At 35.9% G+C, this 21734-nt stretch overlaps 1 protein-coding gene across 1 annotated transcript in view; it reads left to right on the top strand.

Annotated features, from left to right (window-relative positions):
• Positions 1-21734, top strand: part of ROBO2 (roundabout guidance receptor 2) — a 610598-nt gene that overhangs the window by 426236 nt on the left and 162628 nt on the right. The window contains exons 3-5 of the mRNA XM_039237972.1: positions 6184-6341; positions 9371-9491; positions 21569-21707. Coding sequence (XP_039093903.1) covers positions 6184-6341; positions 9371-9491; positions 21569-21707 — 418 coding nt within the window. The remainder of the gene's footprint in view (positions 1-6183; positions 6342-9370; positions 9492-21568; positions 21708-21734) is intronic.

Here is a 21734-nt window from a genome sequence, read left to right as displayed (position 1 = left end):
GAAGACTTGGCACCCCTAGCAGTACTTCAAATTATATCGCTGGTGAGGACCGAACAGAGCTAAAAAAAGGGATTCAAGAATAAAGGCTTAGCTAAGAAATCTGGAGCTGGCCATTCCTCTTATGAATTGTGTGTTTGTGTGTTTTATTCCCTGCGGAATTACCAGGCTTCAAAAAATGTGAGGACTTGAAAATGAACAAGTCACAGGGCATCCTTGTTTATTCAGCATGCTCCAATTCATATCCCTGGTTTATCTGGATCATTTGCTGAGTGAATCTGCTTGCACCGGGAGTCTTAGTAGAGATGGGGGCTGGGGGGAGAGCATCTCATTTTGGAGCTGCCAGCACGCTGCAGAGGTGCCAGAGTGCCAGAGTGTCAGCTTGCACAGCGGTAGCAGGATGCCTCCCCACTGAGTTCTTTCTTTTCTCGTTCCCCTTCTGTGCAGAAGAAACCACTCATGACTTGTCCCCTAAATATCAGATTTTATCATCTATTTAGCTGGTGGCTAGCCTCTCTGCTCTGACCATATTTTGTTTGATTACACTAAGTACAATAAAATAGTTTGTTGTGAATGATGTCCTCTTTCGATGTACTTGGTCTTTGAATCATTGAAACTTCAGAAAAATACAGAATCATTATAGCCCGTTGGTGGGGACCTTTCAGTTGAAAGGGGCAGCTCAATTTAAACTGGTCTCCATATGAAAGAAAAGTTGTTTAGATCATGTAAGTAGAATGCCCCGATTTAACGCAGTCTTCAGGATTTATTTATCCACATAGGTCATCAAGAACCCAGATGTTTTCAAGTGCATGGCCTGAGTTTCATCCTGAGACTGGAGCTCCCCCTGGGGTCACAGCCTGGCTGTCAACAGCAGCCATTTAGTACAACAGGAAGAGACAGTGTTCTTTCCTCAGAAGCAAAAGACCTGAGCTTCATGCTGGTTGGCATTACACCTGATCATTCCCTGTGGTGATATAGGTGGGAATGGTGCTGGTAGTGGTAGAAATAGGGAAACAATATGTACCTACTGTAGGAATGGCTATCGTATTTTTTTCTTGTCCATTATAATACTGAGAGTATAATTTGTTCTAACAGTTTTACTGTTGACATAAATCTCTTGTGTCTTTGATGGATTGATTTCTGACCTTCTTGAACTGACTGGGTTTTATTTTAGATATTTATGGGCTTATAGGTAGGCAATTCAAGGGTTCTGTCTCTTAAATCCAACCAACTTAAACTGTTCTTCATAAATGCCATTTTAAAATCAAGTTAAAATGTTTTGGTGTATTTAATATAATAAGAAAAAACACTACAACACACCTCTTGAAGAGGAGTTCATTGATTCAACCTATCGAGAACACTCAATGAGCTCTTCTGATGCCCTTCAAGATGGGAGCCCATTGGAGGCTTACCTGGTCCCATGTAAGTATACAAGGAAAAAGTTCAGATGACTAAGTCTGAGGCTGACACTGAAGGAACAGTAGGCATTTGAAGAAAGGGACAGGAAAAAGTAAGGAAACAAAGAGCTATCTGGGGGAGATTTTCAAGCAGAAAGACCACCATATGCTAATGTGCATTGATAATTAGACGTTCCTCTGTATGTTTTCTACTGAGAAGTCTTGAGCCACACAGCTGTGACAGCTCCTGGGCACATACAGAGAGAAACCCTGCTGGCAAAGAAAGCTTGTTATAAGCATTGCTCTGAGTTGCTATCAGTTTCTACTGCTGCTAACAATGCTTTTAATTGTAATTTCTTTTTTAGATTATCTTTCTCATGATCAATTTAGTTTGTCGTGGATGATGTTTTTTATCCAATGGTGTGTATGAACACTTTCATCAGTAATATCTCTAGGCTCTGTATTTCTAATAACTTCTTGGAAACATGCGTACATTGTAATTCAGAAATACATCTTTTGGTCTCTTAATTATGTAGCGTCGCCTCATTGTTAGTGCTAATTTATCTTAGTAACCTAAGATGGAAATGTGTGAGTCATGATTTGCCTTACCTATGTTGACAAAATATGAAATAAAAATGTAAAAAATAGATATAAAATATAATATACTTTACAAAACATAAAGATATAAAATATATAGTTTTGAAATTCTGGACAGCTGTTGATTTAGGACAGAATGGAGAGGACTTGGTGAGTGAAAGAAGGTGGTATTATGAGGAAAAAGCAGTCAAAGATGTAAGCTATAAAGGCACAACTAGATCTAAAACTCTTTCAGGGCATTATGTTACTGACCTGTTTTTGTGTAACAAACTACAAGACTTAGTGACTTAAAATAGCACACACAGATTCTCTGTGGATCAGGAACCCAGATATGAGTTGTCTCAGTCATCTGCCATAGGATCTCTCACAAAGCTGCTGTGAAGATGTTGGTTAGGGCTGTTTTATCATATGAAGGCTCAATTGAGGAAGCTTGTGCTCTCAAGCTTACATGGTGGTTGGCAAGATTTGGGTCTTAAGGTTGTTGGACTGAAAGCCTCAGTTCCTTGCTTGCTCTTGCCAGGAAGCTGCCTTTAGACTATTGTCAAATGGGCCTCTGCTTTGAGCAAAAATGTATCTTCATGATCAAAGGAGTTCCATGAAGGAAGAGAGGGAGTGACAGTGACCAAGAGACAGAATAAGAAAGATAAAATTTATAATCATTTATAACCTAATATTGGAGATGACATTCCATGACTTACAATAAACTATTCATTAAAGCAAGTCATTAGGCCCAGCCAACAGAATAGGGGAGGGGATTACATATGAAAATAAATGCCAGGAGGGACAGATCATTGAGAGATATTAAAGAAAAAGCCTACCACAGGCATTATCATGTCATGCTTGTATATTTCTTAACCATTTTACAGGACAGTGCCAAATCCATTGTTGTGTTTAATATTTTCCTGGAGAAATTAATTAATTTGTTACAAATCTTTATGTCATGACTATGAACTATTTTATCAAACACAGAGTAATTCAGAACTTTCTGATCTTCCAGTATAACTTCCTAAGTCACAGTGAATGTCAATGTAAAAAGAATGCAAATCTAACCAGGTTATGACTAGCTGTGTGAACTCTCATTTGTGGTTTTCAGCTCATATACAGAAATGAGTATTTGGGTTCTAGCCAATTAGATCCCCTCCCCACCCCCCTGCACCCAGAGATTTGAACCTTTGTATCTAAATTCAGCTCCACAAACAAATGGTATATCAAAATGTACCTGTTGTATCTTTTTTTTTTCACTTAAAGTATAACTTACCACTACCTACTAAGCTTTTGTCATTGTAACCAGATTATTTTCTCAGTTAATAGACCTGTTTGGAGCTTTAGTTATTACACATATTGCTGCATGCCCTTGCTTTGGCTTATTTGTCAAGCCATATCAAAAATGTAGCTCTCAATTCTTTCTACAATAGAGGCTTAGAGAAAAAAATACAGAGCTAATTTGGACTTAATTTTCTACATTTACAAGACCATTTTACTTCCTTTCATCCAGCATGCATGAATTCTTTACTATAAAGAACAGTTTCTTTTCTTTATCACCTTTATCAAGTATAGGGGAAAATCCAAGACAGAAATGAATAATTAGCACAAAAAAATGGAAACAATAAATATTATTTTATTTTGTTTATATTAATGAATGGATATCCAAACCTCAGAAACATGTAAGCAAATATCAGAACATACTTAACCTTTGGTAAAATTTAAGAAGAGTAAAAATGACTTCACTTTTCCCTAAGAGTAAGTTTTCTACATTCTGATGTAAAGGATGTGTTTCTCTGGAATGTTTTATTGAGAGACATTTTATCATCCCAAAGACTTAAGGTAAAAGAAATGGTATCCTTAAGCAAAAAATGAATTAACTGGATGTTACAAAAACCCCAAAGAGCATTTTACAAGTTGAAGAGGGTACAGTACCAATTATACTATTATCTCACCCTACTCTCTGGGTGAATAGCCTGAAAGCCTAAAATTACAGTTGATGTTAGATTTCTTGGCTTCATTTGCAAATTGGAGTCATTTTCTTTTGTGAATGCCATAAACACATGTTACATTGTTTAAGAGTAGCAGTCCTTAGTTTGTTATGATATTTTTCTCCTTTTTGTCCTCCATGTCAAAGGACCTTTTTTTTTTTCTTAATTTGGCTTGTTGCAAATTGATGTAACACTGTGTTTCTGAATGATTTGCAATGGCCTTAAGGACCATTTGAGCAGAGGCTTTTTGGCATGTCATTTGTTAGGGGACCGGTCCTAGAGAAGGTCCTTCAACTGGCCAGATGTGTCATTTTGGAACAGATTGAGGGCCTGCCAAAACACCATTTGCTGCCAGTACCGGATATTGTAGGGGGGCTCACCACTCTGTTACCATATTTTTGCATGTCTTAACATTGCATAAATAGGCAGCTGTTCTGTATTTAGAATATAAATGAGTCACCAGCTTGCTTTCCCAGGAGGATTTACCTGCAAAAGGGAACGACAGTGTTAACCCCTTCCCCTCCCCCTGCCTGAATGTCACAGTAAAAGCACTCTTCTCTTAGCCCTTTCAGAAGCAAATCCTTATGCATATAAATCACACCTCTCTTGCCACTGAGACTAGAGAACCAAAAAATGTGCAGCACACCATGCTAAAATGGAACACATTTCCTTAGCAGCAAAGGCAGTAAATTAATCAGCTTATAAGCTGAGAGTGAGCAATTTGTGCTGAATTCTTTCTTACTGTTCCTTCAATAAGGAAGCAAGGTTCTCTAATCTCTACAAGGGCCATGACTTCATTAAGATAGAAAACCGTGTTAAAGGATGTATTGCAAGAGAAAAGAGAAGAAAAGCCCTAAAAGTCACTCAGCTGCCTCTCGAGCTATTTTCAGGGCAGGGAATTTTTATTTATTTGGAGAATGACAATTAACCTAGAGACTTTGGCCAACAAAGGAGCAGAGTGCTGAAGTGAGTCTCATTATAGGACACCAGAGGCATTTGGTTTGACCTAATCCACATTTGTCGCAGATGATTTACATAAAAGACTAGCAGAATCTACCTAATTTTGATTTCACATAGTTTAACCAATTTATATATATGCGTACATATAAAACACTGTATGTGCGTGTGTATGTGTATGTGTGTGTGTGTGTGTGTGTGTGTGTGTGTGTGTGTGTGTTGCCCTTAGGTCTCCTTAGGGAACAAAGTTGTCGGTGTTGGAATATAAAATAATAGGAAAGTCAAGGCACCTAGACAAAAGCAAAGGCAGTTGAGGTATATGGTATATTCCTGGCCTCAACTATTTTTTTTAATGTTTACCCCAAAATAGACATGGCCCTTATTTGCTAAAGAAATGCAGTGTCCTGCAGTCTGATAGGACCAAGTCATTTCTCCAGGCTTTTCATCCTGCCAGCAGAAGAAATGCACACACAGATAGATAGGTGACATTTGGAAAGCCAGGCATGCCAGATTTTCGGAGGTTACAATGGAGGTCCAACCTGCTGTTCTCCTAATGAAAGGAGGGGAAACTCAGACTGGCCAAACTGCTATAAGGGATATCTCTGCTCTGAATGTCACGCTGCCCAGATGTCGCTTGGCAGGTGGAGATGCAGAGAGAATGAAATTGTAGCCCTGTGTATGTGGGTGCTAGTGCGTTGCAGGGGGAACAATGAGTCTATCTTCTGAAGTGTAATGAAAACAGTGCGGATCTTGTCCATATTCATGTCATGAGAAAGGGCATTCTCAGAAAGTCCTCACTGCACTTCCCCTCCCAGACTGACATGCATACGTGCTCACAGACCATGTACACATGACTTGTTTTGGGCTTTGAAGCATAACTTGACAATTTATTTTAATGCATGTGTATACATATGTGTATATGTGTTATTTTCTTTATAGAAAATAGGATCATACTACATCAAGAATTTTGTACCTTGAATATTTACTCAAAACTATATCATGAGTATTTCTTATCTTATTTTCCTTAGACTTTTCATATTTTTTAAATCAGATTTATAGCAATAATTGCATGGATCATATAGTCAGCCATTTCCCTGTTGAACATTCAGGTTGACTCTAGAATATTTTAAGATGGCTACGCTGTGTTCTCAGGAAATATTCAGTATTTAGTAGAATGAAGTAAGTAAGATTCAAAGCTACTTTTTGCAAGAGAAAGCTAAAGCTGAATTTTCTTTCAAAAACATGGACTTATTTTTCTTCAGTGTTACGGGATGACTTCCGGCAAAATCCCACAGATGTTGTAGTGGCGGCTGGAGAGCCTGCAGTCCTGGAGTGCCAACCCCCCAGGGGACACCCCGAACCCACCATCTACTGGAAAAAAGACAAAGCTCGAATTGATGACAAGGAAGAAAGAATAAGTGTGAGTTAAATTAAAATTAATGCATACAGAGACTGAATATCAAGTCTTAATAATAATAGATCATTTTATGCTTTTTGTTATTTTTAACAAAATTGTAGAACTGCGGTGAATGTTAATTACCATTTAGACTGAACTGAAAGGACTGAAAGAGAGTAACCCAAGCAAAAATTTTAGGATGGGACTTCAAAGAGACAAAAATCATATAAATCAGGTATAGATGAGAGAATAATAATTGTACCATTCTGAGTATGGAAAGATGTCTTTGAAGTACAATATTGATGACTTAGTTTTGCTTTTTTTAGCATCTCAAATACACTTATTGATCATGCTTTACGTGAATGATAAAGAGTAAAGGATGTCTCTAAGCTATACCTACAACATTTCTTTTTGCGCTATTTTCAAAATTATAAGAGAAAACAATTCGAGGTTCTAGCACCTTTTCCAGTTTTTCCACTGAATATTTATAACTAAAATGATATACATGAATTCATTTTAAAATTTAGGAGATATGAAAGTAAAATCAAAGTAAACATGACTTTTTTGGTTCTGCAGTTTAGCTCTTGTAGAAAAATAGTCTGCTTTCAAGGGAAATTGATGATTAGGTTCATCATGATTAATATTCAAAACAAAACACCCAGGACATTGTAAAGAAGTAGAAAAGGGGAACGGCATACAATTATTTTATACTTTGGGAGAATCCACTCAACTTGTTTGTGACACTCATGGGAACCAGTCCAGTGAAATAGTAGATAATGCCTCAAACTTCTGACATTATTCTTAGTATAATTTTTATTGTTATTAAAAAAATTTTTTTTAATGTTCATTTATTTTTGAGAGACAGAGAGATATACAGCATGAGTGGGGGAGGGGCAGAGACAGAGAGGGAGACACAGAATCTGAAGCAGGCTCTGAACTATGAGCAAAGAGGCCGCTGTGGGGCTCGAACCCACGGAGCATGAGATCATGACCTGAGCTGAAGTCGGACGCTTAACCAACTGAGCCAGCCAGGGGCCTCTAACTTTTATATTTGATACAATTATTGAGAATAAATATGCTTTACTTAAAATAACATCTCATTTAACTGAACAAATGTGCCATTTCTATAAAAAATCCATATAGTCTGGTGTCTATTTAAAAATATCTTATAAATGAGGATTTTACATGCACACTATGGTTACATCATAACACAGAACTGGATAGGCCATATAAGAGATCACAACATATATTAATATGATTCTGGCTTGAACTCTTGACACCATGAGGATCTGCACTGCTGGGGAGAATTTGGCTCTCAGTGGTCTGTGTTTGGGTAACAAACACGAAAATGTGCTCCTGGTGACAGGGTTAAATCGATGTGGAAGAGTTTCTGGCTCACGTTTGCATCATTTACCTTTCCCTTTGTACAAACCACCACAAAATACAGACACTTATAATAACCATTTTAGTTAGACTGCAATTCTGTGGATAAGATGACAATTCTTCATTCTGGATAAGCTTGGCTGATCTTTGCTAGATTTCCTCATGCTTCTGTGGCTTGTTTAAAAGATGTGCTGGCAGCTGGATGATCGAGGGTAACCTTACTCACATGTCTGGCAATAGACTTACACCCAATTGGGCATCTTGGGTCTTCTCTTGGCCTGTAATTTTCCAGCAGGCCTGCTCAGACTGGTTCCCAAAGTGGCCTCAAGATTCCAGCTTCAGCAAGGAAACAGAAGTCTCAATGTGTGAGCACTTCCCTTCTATTGAAACATTGCTTTAGTTTCATCCACCAAATCAAGTCATTTTGCCAAATTCAGCTTCAAGGGGAGGAGAAGTACCCTGCATGGCCATTTTTATAACTTACAGTTTATTATACTTCACGGTACTTAATTAAGAACAGGTTGATGGTCTTTTTGTCCCAGGGAAAAACAAAGTTGAATGTTTTCTTCTGTGACAAGACAAGTTTTAGAGCCTGAAATATCTCAGATGAGAACATGCCTATGTGGATTTTGTTTGCCTAAGAGATGAAAATTAACAGATGAAAGTGGCATGTTCTTATCCCATATCTCTTTAGGAAATCTGGGTCATTGTGATGTGAAGATTGTTGAATTATGTAAATACAAAGAAAAAAAATGGAAAAAATATAAGGTGGTGATACACTTACTGCAAACCTAATTCTGCTTCAATATCCTCTTTAAGAAATAAACATTTTAACATATGCATTGGTTTATTCAGTCAATAGATGTGTCTCATTTAGGAAACATTTAATTGTACCAATAATTTGTACCAACTCGTACTCATTATTAAAAATATATATTTATTTTTACCCCACCACCTGCCCTCTCTTCAAAAATTATTTCATAAATACAAGTAAGGTGACACATAGATAATTAATGCTAACAATTGAAATGTAAGCTCCAAGAAAGCAGAGGTTTTTATTATTTGGTTTACTACTGAATCTCAAGTGCCTAGAACACTGCCAGGCCCATAGAGGTACTCAGTAAAGGCTTGTTGAATCACTTGGGGTCAGTTGATTCCACTATATTACCAAAAGCAGATATTTAGTGCTTCTTTCTGATAACAAATATCAATAGAAATTCTTTCAACCTACTTCGGAGTGAAGACTAACCACTAGAAAAAGTCACAAGACTCAGTAGAGGACCAGATCAGAGAGAGGATGACTGCCCAAGCACATTTTCTAGAAATTCCTCCTGAAGGAGAATTTAAGAGAAGAAGAAACACATGTCAAAATAGTGGGAATATTTTGTGTCTTAGACATTGAGCCATTACCCTAAGGCGAAAAATGTGCATAAATATTCAAAATTATTTATTAGTTATCTTCCCTTTGTTGTTTATTTTTCTTTCCATTTCCTCCCTCCCTTTCTTCCTTCTTCCTTTTTCTCTTTTCCTTCCCTTCCCTTCCCTTCCCTTCCCTTCCCTTCCCTTCCCTTCCCTTCCCTTCCCTTTCCTTCCCTTCTCTTTCCTTTCCTTCTCTTCCTTTCTCTTTCTCTTTTTCTTTCTCTTTCTTTTCTTTTTTTTCTTTTTAACAGATTCGTGGTGGAAAACTGATGATCTCCAATACCAGGAAAAGCGATGCAGGGATGTACACCTGTGTTGGCACCAATATGGTGGGAGAAAGAGACAGTGATCCAGCAGAACTGACTGTCTTTGGTAAAACTCTCTTTTAAATTATAGATTGCTATTTGTATATACTTTTCCTTTGGCTGTAAATATGTTTGTTAATACTAAACACCAGGTCATATAGGGACAGTGACTATGACTTATGGTGAGTAGTGAAGGAATAGATTTGTCTTGTTTTCTGGTTCTGTCTTTCAAATGAAATCTTTGATGTGAAGAAAAATAGAACTTTTGAAACAATAATTCATTTACTTTATTCATATATATTTATAGGATTTTGCCTTTTATCAGAATTTTTAAAAAATGATCTTTCTCAAACTGGTTGAGATATTATATCCATCTAAAGTTTATCCACTGTGATGTAATTATTAAATATCTTTTATGAGTAAGACACGGAGTAATTTTTTTTTAATCAGTGCAGTGCAAAGACACTTCACTTATCTTCTGCTTTTAAAAAATCTCAAATTGAGATATTTGCAGTTTTAGCTTACAATAAAAAAAAAAACTGGCTAGCTACACACATGCACACAAATAAATACACACAATCAAAATTAGGTAGAAAACCCCATAAACTTTCTTGCTAGTGCAGGCAGGTTGGGTCTAAGAACCCAGGGGAAGGTCCCAGAGGACCATCCAAGGGGGTCTTTGGCTTCACACAGGGTAGAAATCAGAGAAAGTGAAAATAGCATTTATTGAATAGTGTAAATGACAGACAGAGAATAGCAGACAGAGTGTCTGGGGTGGGGGGGCTCTAGAGGAAAGAAGAATGGCTTTTGTTGTAGCTTGGGGCTAGGGGTTTATATTTAAAAGGGTCTAAGGGTCCAGGAATCCAGGGTAGGGTCCAGTCAAAGGCAGGTGTCAGGTGAACAATAGCTGTTATTCCATAAATTACAGAAGGTGGTGGTATTAATGCCAGCTGAGGTTTGTTTGAAGCCAATGTCCTGGAACATGTTTGGCATCTGGCTTTTCTTAGGTGTTAACAGGTGTTTGGGGCCTAAGACAAAACTCAGAGAATGATTAACTTTCTTGATTCCCCCTTGAACTGGGAACAGAGCTTCCTTGGCTTACTCAGAGGCTAAATATGAAGCATGAGTGAATGGGCCCAACAGAAAAACAGCAGAGTCTTTCTAAAATGAAGTGCCATCAGCTTCCCTACCTCATTGCTATGGTATTCATGTTTCTTCAGATATTAGAACCAAGGGACTCTTTTGCAGAGTAATAGAATTCATAAGTTAAAAGTTGATTTGATCTGTATCAGAGAAATTATGGAGAAAGCATTAGGAAGGAGAAAATTGGGTAGAATAAAGATGGCAGAGTAAACAAAAAAGGAAAACACTATAGGTAGGGCATCTGTGAAAAATTGAAAGAGAAATAAAATTACAGAAAATTAGGGAAAGTAGGGATCCTAATGATATTGGGAAATGAAAAATTCCTTTAGAAGCCATTGAAATCCCATTTAAGTCTCTATGAATATATGTCTACACACATCTATATACATATATATACACACACATACATATATATACACATACACATATATATGTGTGTATGCTTAAGTATATGTGTCTGTAGCTTAAAAAGATTTTACTATTGTTGATATTATGTGCCTTTTTTAAACATAAGAGATAAGTGTGATTTTTAAGTTATTTTTTGTGCCAGCAAAATAATCTTCTGGTTTTATGAATTAAGTAAAATATTATTGCTGGTCATTACTGCATAATGTGTTTGAGCAAAGCATCCTAATTCTGCATGTGTTCCAAAAGAAACTTCTTTTGTAGTTTGAGGTATGCCATCCCAGGGTGTTATGGGAGTACCCCAAAGCAAAATAGCCATGTTATGATTTCCATTACATTTAAAGCATTACGGTATGCTTTCTGAATATGTACCCGAGTGCAGGCCTCTCTTTTCAATCACGCTGAGTACCGAGTAATCTCTGGTAATACTCCTTATGGATACTAAGCAGCTAGAAGTCCCAAATGACAAAACCAGGAGAAATTCCATAATTCATTAAAGGAATTGAATAGTAAAAATAAAATTGCTCGAAGTATGCATGTAAATTTCTGTCCTGCAGAGCTCAGGCAAGTATCAGTTTGCCCTTCAATTTCATGCAGTCAGCTATAAGAGTCTCAAAACGTACTTCACTCCATAATGAATAAAATACAGTTTTTTCCTGGTAAGATATGAAATTAGTGGTCACTGAACATTAGCATTGAAAACCCACGCGTACAGCTGTTCTATTTAAAGAAGCACTCATTACTATTTTTCTGTAACTGCCACAAGCTTTGGGACAGAAAAATGTTGCATTCCAACAGTACATACTGCCTTCAAAAGGAAATTGAAAGGGTTTAATGTCATTACCCAAGCAATTAGACTTACCAAAATGTGCCTGTGTTATGAAATATTTACCCTATGTTCCCTAAAGACATGGCGGGAGCTATAGGAGGTCCTTAAACATGTCAGGAGTTACAGGGGAACTTCTAAATTATTTTGAAAATAGCTATAAACCAAAGAGATTGAATTTGTCTAGGGGCAGTACCTCTGGAAGAATTGATTTAAGAAACTAAGAACATTTATCTGATGGTGTAAACTAGTCAGAACTGACCTAAGGGGTTATAAGTACAATATTAAGTTGAAGGAAAAACTGAAATTCCATTATTGATAAGAAAACATCATTTGAACCCAGAAATAAAACATAAAAACTGTAGCGATTGTTCAAATCAAGGATGTGAGTAGCAAAGATTGCCTGAGAAAGGCACTTTGCTCAGTTCTTAGAGAAAATGACTAGTGTCCTATATATAATGGGGACTTCTTTATTTTATGTTGCTGCTTTTGTATCCCTACATGTTTTCTAATAAACCTCTTTATATTTCATCTTTGTTAGATATGATTATTTCTGACCTATAAAAGTATAACTGGTTACATTTTCCCCCTGCCCCCGCTCAATTTTGTTTTCATGTAGCAGCAATAATGCTTAAAAAAAAATGGCTACTGTGAAGTAGCTACAGAAGATTTTTAAATGTTCTTTGCAACTCCATCTTTACTTTAAAATATCTTATACGCAAAAAGTAACTAATGGTATTAACTGTTCAAACAAATACAATTCTAAATCACTTATAAATGGCAAGAAAAAAGGAGTAACAGGTCTTTGCTCTACAACAGCCATCCACAATATTTTGATTCTTTAGTGAGTGGGCTTGGACTTAGAAGTTTTTTAGTTTTAAAACTGCAGTTTATCTTGTAAAAATCTGCTATTCAGACAAAGATACGATCAGTGAAACTTAATTTTCAAAATGTTACTATCCCATACCCCATGAATCATTTATTCTATTTATTCTTCTTTAATAGTTGTTGGTCATAAGCAGCAGCTTATGTAAGTGGGCAGTACCAAATCTAAAATTAAGAAGTAGGCATCAGAGTATAAATAGACACTAAAATCTATGACACACTCTAGATGCCTTCAAAAAGAATACTCCTTAGCACTTTATAGATGGTAGTTAATTTCTAAAGATCCTGAAGTCAGAGAAACTAGAATTGAATTTCTGATTATGGGTAGGTTTGGGATACCTGTTATCCAAAATTTCACTCACTGAAAAATGACATAAATTTTTCCCAAATGATTTTTAAATGCTTATGGAAGTAACCCATGAAAAAAGATTTTATGTTACACTTCTAATAGACATTGGAAATATTACTAAACTTGTAATGAGATACAAAAGTATCTAGCCCCACCCCTCCTTCCAATACACACACACACACACACACACACACACACACACATACACACTCATCTTTGAACATAGCTACAAGCTTGTTTTATCTGTTCTTCTGGGATTTATTTCCATATTTCTAAATATGTCCTTATTTTACAGTTAGAATACATTATTGTACATCACTTTGACTTCCTATTTGGAAGATGATGATTTGGCCCATGTATATCCCTTTGCTACCTTCTCACCTCCATTTTCTCTTCTTTGTTTCCTTCAGCATATTGTCTTTAGAAACATTGGTTATATTAAAATTCTGAATTGAGTTGTTATAGCCGTGTAAATATGGACTGTGAGTAGTGGAGTGTTACACTACTATAATGGCATTTCTTTTCTGGTACTTATCTGTTCTTTGAATTAATAATAAACCCATTTTTATTTACTCATACTTGCCTACCCATGTCATGAACTCTTGAAATCTCTAACAGAAGGTTTAAGAACCTCTCAGTTCTACTTGTTACAGCCTTCCTGGAGACCTCAGACTTCCTGCCAGCCTGACGGGGCTGGATGCTTGTTAGATGTACTCCAGAATTTCATCTTGATATTTACATCCCCTTTTCTCTTATGCTGGATTCCCTGTTTGTTGCATCCTGTATTTGTTTCTTTCCTGATTAATTCCAATTATCAGAATAATGTTTCTCTCCTGCTTTCTACTTGACTGGAGCCTAGAGTAAATTTCAGGGGGAAATGCATGTATTCTATCTGAAACCTAATGGATACTTTGGCAGGTTATAAAATTGAGTTTAAAAAAAAAACAAAAACACTTTGGGACACCTGGGTCAGGTGGCTCAGTCGGGTAAGCGTCCGACTTCAGCTCAGGTCATGATCTCACGGTTCGTGGGTTCGAGCCCCGCGTTGGCCTCTGTGCTGACAGCCAGCTCAGAGCTTGGAGCCTGCTTCAGATTCTGTATCTCCCTCTCTCTCTGACCCTCCACTGCTCATGCTGTTTGTCTCTCTCAGAAATAAAACATTGACAAATTAAAAAATAAAATAAAATAAAATAATAAAAAAACTTTGCCCAGAATATTAAAGTCTCCCCTCCAAAATTATTCAGCTTCTACTGTTGCTCTCAGGAGTCTACTGTGCTTTTAACCCCGATGTGATCAGTTTTCTTTATTTCGTTCTTCCTTCCTTCCCTCCTTCCTTATTTTCTTTTTTCTTTTCTTTTCTTTTCTTTTCTTTTCTTTTCTTTTCTTTTCTTTTCTCTTTTTCTTTCTTTCTTTCTTTCTTTTCTTTCTTTCTTTCTTTCTTTCTTTCTTTCTTTCTTTCTTTCTTTCTTTCTTTCTTTCTTTTTCTTCTTTCCAGTTTTAGTGTTCTTTCATTATTCCAGTGTTCTGAAACATTTCAGTACTGAACCTTGGTTTGGCATTTGCTTTCCTTTTACTGGCTAGACACTTGGTGAACAATTTCAATCTGAAAACTACTAAACAAATCAGTGAATTATCATCTCCCATCATTTTTGTTCAGTTTATATGTGTATTAATTAGGTGTGAAACCTCCCAGGTCTTTCTTTTCTAATTCTTCCTCATTTATCATATTCTGTTCTTGTTTCATGGATAGTTTAAATTGTCTTGCATCTCATGATTTTAATAAGTTTTCTTCAAATAAAATTTTCATGTGATGCTTCCTGCTTTATTTTTTCTGACTTCCTCCCCACCTCCTTCGCTGCCTTGTTCTGTCTTTTACACTGGAGGCTTTCTTCAAATGCAAGTGATTCTCCTATTATTTAATTGCTGCTCACTAAAAATACCAGTGGAAACTCTGTGTCAACTGATGGCTTTCACTGTAGGATAATCAGATTGGGAACTAGCCATTTCCTTGGTGATGGGGACAGAATTTAGGGCCAGTGATGTTGATTTTCAGTTATTAGATTAGAGATTATAGGTGGTGGCCTGACTGTATTTGAGATACCAGTAGACAAAGCTATCAGAGAAAATATCCTAAAACCACACCACAGGAAATGTCTAAGTTTTATTGATAACCTGTGGCCTTCACTTAAGAATTCCAAATATAAGGCATTATTAAAATCAAGATTATTATTGAAAGCTATCTTTTAAATAATACTTACTTGCAAACTTTCAAACAGCAAAACATTTCTTATTCATTTTCTCATTTGACAAACATCTTGAGCACTTCCCATGTGCCAAGCCCTGTTGAAATGATTTAATATAGTAGCAAGATGAATAGACAAGTGCCCTGCTCTCAGTAGAACTTTATCATCACATTGTCAGCAATAACATGAAACTTGGCCTCTAAAATATGGTGAGAGAAGCATTTTCGCCCTCTGAAAACACCTAACCTGTGTCTGTCTTTACTTCACAGGATGACTTCTCTCAGACAAAGAAAATTCTTCGCAAAAAAAAAAAAAAAAAAAAAATTAACACAGCCAGAATTTACTTAATCACATTCAGACAGACTGATCATTACCATCCAGTCTGTTATGGAAGGGCACGATAATTCACATTCAATAGCTATCATAACCCTACCCCTCATGCATACCCAGTTAAATAAAAAGAGACATACTAGGGTGAGCCATCTGACTTCCCAGGTTAATAGACACTATAGGGTGGCAAGTACTTCCAGGTCAGCTGAAGTTAAGATAAGGTTTACAAGCAGTGGTTATGTCTACTCGCCTTTTGTTGCATACCTTTGGTCTTCTAGGACCTAAAGGACATACCTATGTAATTATTGCTATAACACCACTTTCATAATGTCAAGCAAAGTTTATTTTAAAAATTGTTAAGATCATGCTAGTAATAACTACCATGACACAGCCATTGCCAATTTTATACCCATATTCAATGCAGTCGAAAAGAGAAATTTGTTCACTGGGGATTTAATTTCCTTCATTGTAGCATGTGAATAAGAAACTTAAGAGATATGGTACAGTCCCATTTCAGATTTATTGTAATTTGTATTAAATTGAACATTTTGTTTTCTGAATATTATTGACATAACTACAGTGAGACTTGGTGTTTAATTTTATTATAGCCACACACAGTTGGATTTTCCAGAATGCCAATTTGAAACTAAATTGACCTGACTACTTGAGAGCTGTATTTTACATAGTACCACATTGCCAAACAACACTACTGTCTCAAGAGAGATTAACCTTGTAAGCAAGTTATGCAGGTGATTCAAATCCAGTTAATCTCACATAAAAAAAAAATGTTAATTACATTGGCAAAGACATTGCCTCTGATCACTCCATGGCTATATAATTAGGGATCAGGCCATTCAGAGGGATTCTAATCTAATTGATAAGCAGTCAGGAAACAGCCCTTGAGATTTCTCCCCCTGTTTTTCAATATGTGATCAGACATAAGGTGATAACTTGGAAAAATCAGTGACCTTATTTTACATGCCTCAAAATTAATTTTGCTCATTAGTTAGTAGTTCAGGACATTTCATATATATTTATTTGAATTGTGCAAACTTTCATGGGGTACAGACTCCTGGGGCATTAATTGGTATTGAGTGAGAATACTTACCAATCTACTTTCTAATCCTTATAACTTTACACTTATTTGCAGATCATTTTGACACAAAACAGTAAACCCCAAGGTATTTCCTTGTAATTTTTGTCATTTGTGTCTGTAAGCATGTCTTTATGTTTGGCTTATAATAACAGTAGGTAAAGCCTTTAAAAATATGTTTTCTGCCTATACAGCTTCTTTAGTGTTCAATATTCATGTTTCTGATTCTCAGATTTTCTGGAAATAAGGTCTAGTTAAGGAAACTAGAAAATTATTCTTATAAAAATCTATTTCCATTTAAATCAATGTTAGGCAAACCTACAGTTTTTAACGTACTATTTTTTGTAAGCAGTTAAATGGAAGTAGAAATGATCTTATTGTAATTAGCAGAAAACAATTGGAATAATGAGTCATAAAATTTAGGGATAATTACTGTAATGGGCACTATGTAAATTCCCAGAATAATACTGTAAAAGTTGTGACCAAACTCCAACGTATTAGAAAATGTCAATGTCATTTTGTTGGAAGGTGAAACCTAAGTTACTCAAGTATAAAACCCATCTTGATGTGTCCTATACGTGCAAATGACTTTTATTTGCATTGTCTATTATTTCTCTTTCCTGTCAGTTGAATTACATTATCCATCATGAGGCAATTCTAGGCTTCCAAAAATTCTATACCACATACTCTCATGTGGTTTACCTAGTTGCTAGGCAACTAGACTCTGCTTGAGGGCAGAAGGGAATATAAAAAGTTCATTGCGAAGTTGTCCACCCCTGCTGAGTTCATCAGAACAGCAGCGGGGGATCCTATATCGTCCTTCTTCTTGAATTATAAATCAGGTGCCTCCACGTGTCTCCATACAATACAGTGGGGCTTAGAACATGTATGAAAGCCATAAAACCCTCAACGATCCTGATGGTGTCCCCTGGATAAAGAGACTTTAGTTTTAGTAACTATAGTTTCAGAATACGTCTAATGTAAAGTTTATCCATTGGATTAATTACACTCATACGTTGCAATTTTGTGGCATGTAGTATGTTAAAGTAAGCATAGAAAATCTTTTTCCTGAAAATATTCATGTGTATTTTAATGGAACCAGTCTCACATACTGTTATACAATTTATAGTTAACATCATGTTATGAAAATTTTCCATGTTAGATGATAGATAGATAGATAGATAGATGATAGATAGATAGAAATGGCTTTAACATTCCAATGACTTATTAATTTTGCAGTGTATGAATTTGTCACATATTTTTCTAAAACACCCATTTTCTAATACTGCCAGCATTACTGCATTGATCCTATGTAGTTCTTATTTTTTTATTGCAATTATCAATTATCAAAATTGTTATTCTGTTCTCCAATACTCACACTTTTCTATCTTTTTCTTATTGATTACTAATGTTGGCATGTCTGTCTTGTTCCTGATTTTAATAGACGTGATTTTAGCATTACTTTAAAGTTTATTTATTTATTTTGAGAAAGACAGAAAGAGTGTAAGTGGGGTAAGGGCAGAGAAATAAGGAGAATCTCAGGCAAACTCCATGCTATCAGCACAGAGCCCATGTGGGGCTCAAATTCACAAAACTATGAGATCATGACCTGAGATGAAATCAACAGTCCAGCGCTTAACCGACTGAGCCACCCAGGTGCCCCTAGCATACTACTTTTAAAAAGAAGTTTTGATTTAATTTCTGTTAAAATATCTTCACCATGCTAAGAAGTTTCTTTTGGTTCCTCTTTTTTCTTTTCTTTTCTTTTTTTTTTGAAATTCAAGAGCTTTTCTATATCTAGATATTATCATGTTTATTTTTTCTTTTCCCTCTCTTTTGCAACCAGCCTCCTTTATCTTGTTAATTAAGAATTCATTTAACTTCAAGTAACAGAAACCTGATCAGCAATGGCTTAAGCATAATGTGTTCATTTTTCTAATGTCTGGCATTTCTGTGATGAAAAGATCTATGCACACATAATACATACATACCCCATATCCATGCTCTACCTGCCAGTCTGTTCCAATCTGCTAAATGGAAACTTGAGAATCTTTATAGATTTTTCACCTTCAACATCCACTTCTGATTAATCACCCAGTTTTGATATCTCTTCATTCTGCCCCTTTTCCATTTCCATAGAACCACCGTATCAGTAGAAGCTGAAGATTTCTTACCAAATCCATTTAACCTAATTCACTGCTTCATGTTTTCCTTCTAGTTCGTCTTTCACAGATTGGCCAACACAATCTTTTTCACATGTTTATTTAAAATGTTGCTTCTTTTCTTAAAGTACTTCAGCATCTCTCTCTCACTCCAGGCAAAGCTCATATTCCTTGACATGGCCTGCAAGGCCCCTCATGGTCTTGCCATTCACTATCTGACTGGCTTCATCTCCTACCATTCATTTTTTCCTTTTTTTTAATTTCAAAAATTTTTTTCTAAGTGTTTATTTTTGAGAGAGAGAGAGAGACAGAGCACAAGCAGGGAAGAGGCAGAGAGTGGGGGAGACACAGAATCTGAAGTGGGCTCCAGGCTTTCAGCTGTCAGCACAGAGCCTGACGTGGAACTTGAAATCAAACCGTGAGATCATGCCCTGAGCTAAAATTGAATGCTTGACCAACTGAGCCACTCATGCGCCCCATCCCACCACTTTTCTGATGAAACCAAGCTGCTGGCTGTTCACCAGCTACCAAGCTCAAAGCCCGACTTAGGAAAAGTTGTGTTACTTGTGCTAAATGAAAGAGTGGAGGAGGGAATGACTTCTGTCCCTATAGTAGGTTAGAGTACAACACACCCATTAAAACCAAAGAGGGCAGGAAGAGCCCACTGACAGATTATTTCTCAATCTCATATCAACAATGGTTTAGTTCTCTTTTAACATTGAGTATTGTAGTTTTTAGGTGAACTGGATGAATATCCTTAAGCGATTGCAAAGAAAAAAGTGAATCCTGCTTTCTATGCCAATGATTCATTTTTGCTACTATCATTCTAAGCACTCATATGAGGATGCTGTACTGATCCTGTTGCATATTTGCTACCAGAAACAATAGCTCACTATCAACTACCCAGCACTAAAATAGTTGTTTGCAGCATGTAGTGTCCAAGGTTCAAAAGAATAATACTAAATCACTGCATCCAACATGCGGATTTGTTCTATCTTTGGGCGGAGGGTGAGGTGGGGAACACTTAGCTGTTAATTGATTCTGACTACCTAAAACCTAATTAGGAGCAATTTTTTGTTTTCCATCCAAGTTTTTATGGATTATTTCTAAATTCTTCATATAAAAAACCTCTCCATGAAAAGGTCTGTTTACCTGTTTTATGGCTTAGGGTTTTGGGGTCTTAGAGTGCAGATACTTAATATTTAATATGCAGGTCACTGTTTTAGAGAAAATTTTGATCCCAACTGTCAACTTCACTAGGGGGAGATGGAGTTGTCTTCCTGCTGAATGTCAGTGATTGTTGACTTTAATGCAATAAAATATGTCTATTGCAACTTACCCATTTATTTTATAGATATAGATCTTATTTAGTCAATAAAATTATATATTTCCACCCTATACTCTTAAATATACTACTTGAAGTGATTTACTTTCTTAAATAATAATTTATTTTCTTTACAATTTCTTTAAATATTTTTTGCTAAATATATTTCAACTTTTGTGCTACCATTGACATTTTTAAATTGGGTTTGAAACTGAAGTCATAAGTGACTAAATATGACCATATGGCCAGATAAATTGTGTTAATTCCCAATGGCTTTCATCTTTATTTTCCTTGACTTTTCTCTCTACTTCAATAAGTAGAACTATTGGACTGCTTATGATATGGAGACATGTGCTAATGAAATCTTAAATGGTAATGTTTTCGGTATCAGACCATTATCAAAAAGGAAAGAAACTAGACAAGAAATTCAGGTGTTTACAAATTTGTAAAACTACTGTCTGCTTTATATGTCTTTTAGGTGGTAAAATTTTCAAGACAGGGATTTATTTTTTCCTAGCTTTATTTAGAGGAGTGGAAAATTGCAGATTAAGGGTGATAGGTGCAAATTAACAACAAAAAATCAAGGATGGGAAAGCTAAACCTGAACACTAGAGAAACAAAGAAACATAAAAGTTAAGTAAAGAAAAGATGGGTAAATATCTGAAACACTGAGGAGAAGATAATTGACTTGGCCTTAGAAAATTATGTATGATAGTAAATAGTTTACAAAAGTTAATAATAATGGTGTTTTGTTTAAGAAAACAATCATATTGACAGCTTTTTAAAGAAAAAATAAATCAGGTTGCTAGCTTTCCATACATGAGGTGAAACCATACATGGAAGTATTGAGTCCTTATGAAATGATAGCCTAAGTGGGAAAATTTAAATAACACCATGTGTGAGAGCATAACTTTTTGTGTGTATTTTCTCTAGCATTCTTTTTTGTTTGTTTTTTATCTTATTTCCAGCTATTTAGTGCTACCATTCTTGATGGAACATTAATATTAGTTTTCTTTTTGATATTTTCCATCAGTTTCAACTTTAATTTTCCCACTCAGCCATTGTGGTAGATTAAAGTAATCATTTTTATCTCTTTCCATGGTTCTGTGGAATTCACTGTTCAAATTTTTTATGATAGGATTTTACACAGTTTGGGAATCCACTGAAGAATCAATTTTTTCCCCAATATATTATATGATCTTAGATACAAACCATAGCTACTTCTCTGTTCCAAAAGATTTTATTTTATTCAATAGCATTGGATTAATTAGGTCTTATCAAGATAGAGTTGAGATACAGAGTATTTTCTGTAATGTACTTAAAACATGTCCAACACTGATTTCATTTTACCATTGTTGCCTTTTTTTTTTTTTTTTTTTCTAAGAACGACCCACATTTCTCAGGAGGCCAATTAACCAGGTGGTGCTAGAGGAAGAAGCCGTAGAATTTCGTTGTCAGGTCCAGGGAGATCCTCAACCAACTGTGCGGTGGAAAAAGGATGATGCAGACTTGCCAAGAGGAAGGTAAGAACATCATACAGATGGAAAATC

Source organism: Hyaena hyaena, unplaced genomic scaffold (assembly GCF_003009895.1).
Source record: "Hyaena hyaena isolate Hyena2069 unplaced genomic scaffold, ASM300989v1 scaffold_132, whole genome shotgun sequence".
NCBI classification, from domain to species: domain Eukaryota; kingdom Metazoa; phylum Chordata; class Mammalia; order Carnivora; family Hyaenidae; genus Hyaena; species Hyaena hyaena.
Note: the sequence above shows the minus strand (reverse complement) of the source record. Positions and strands in the feature narration are given on the sequence as shown.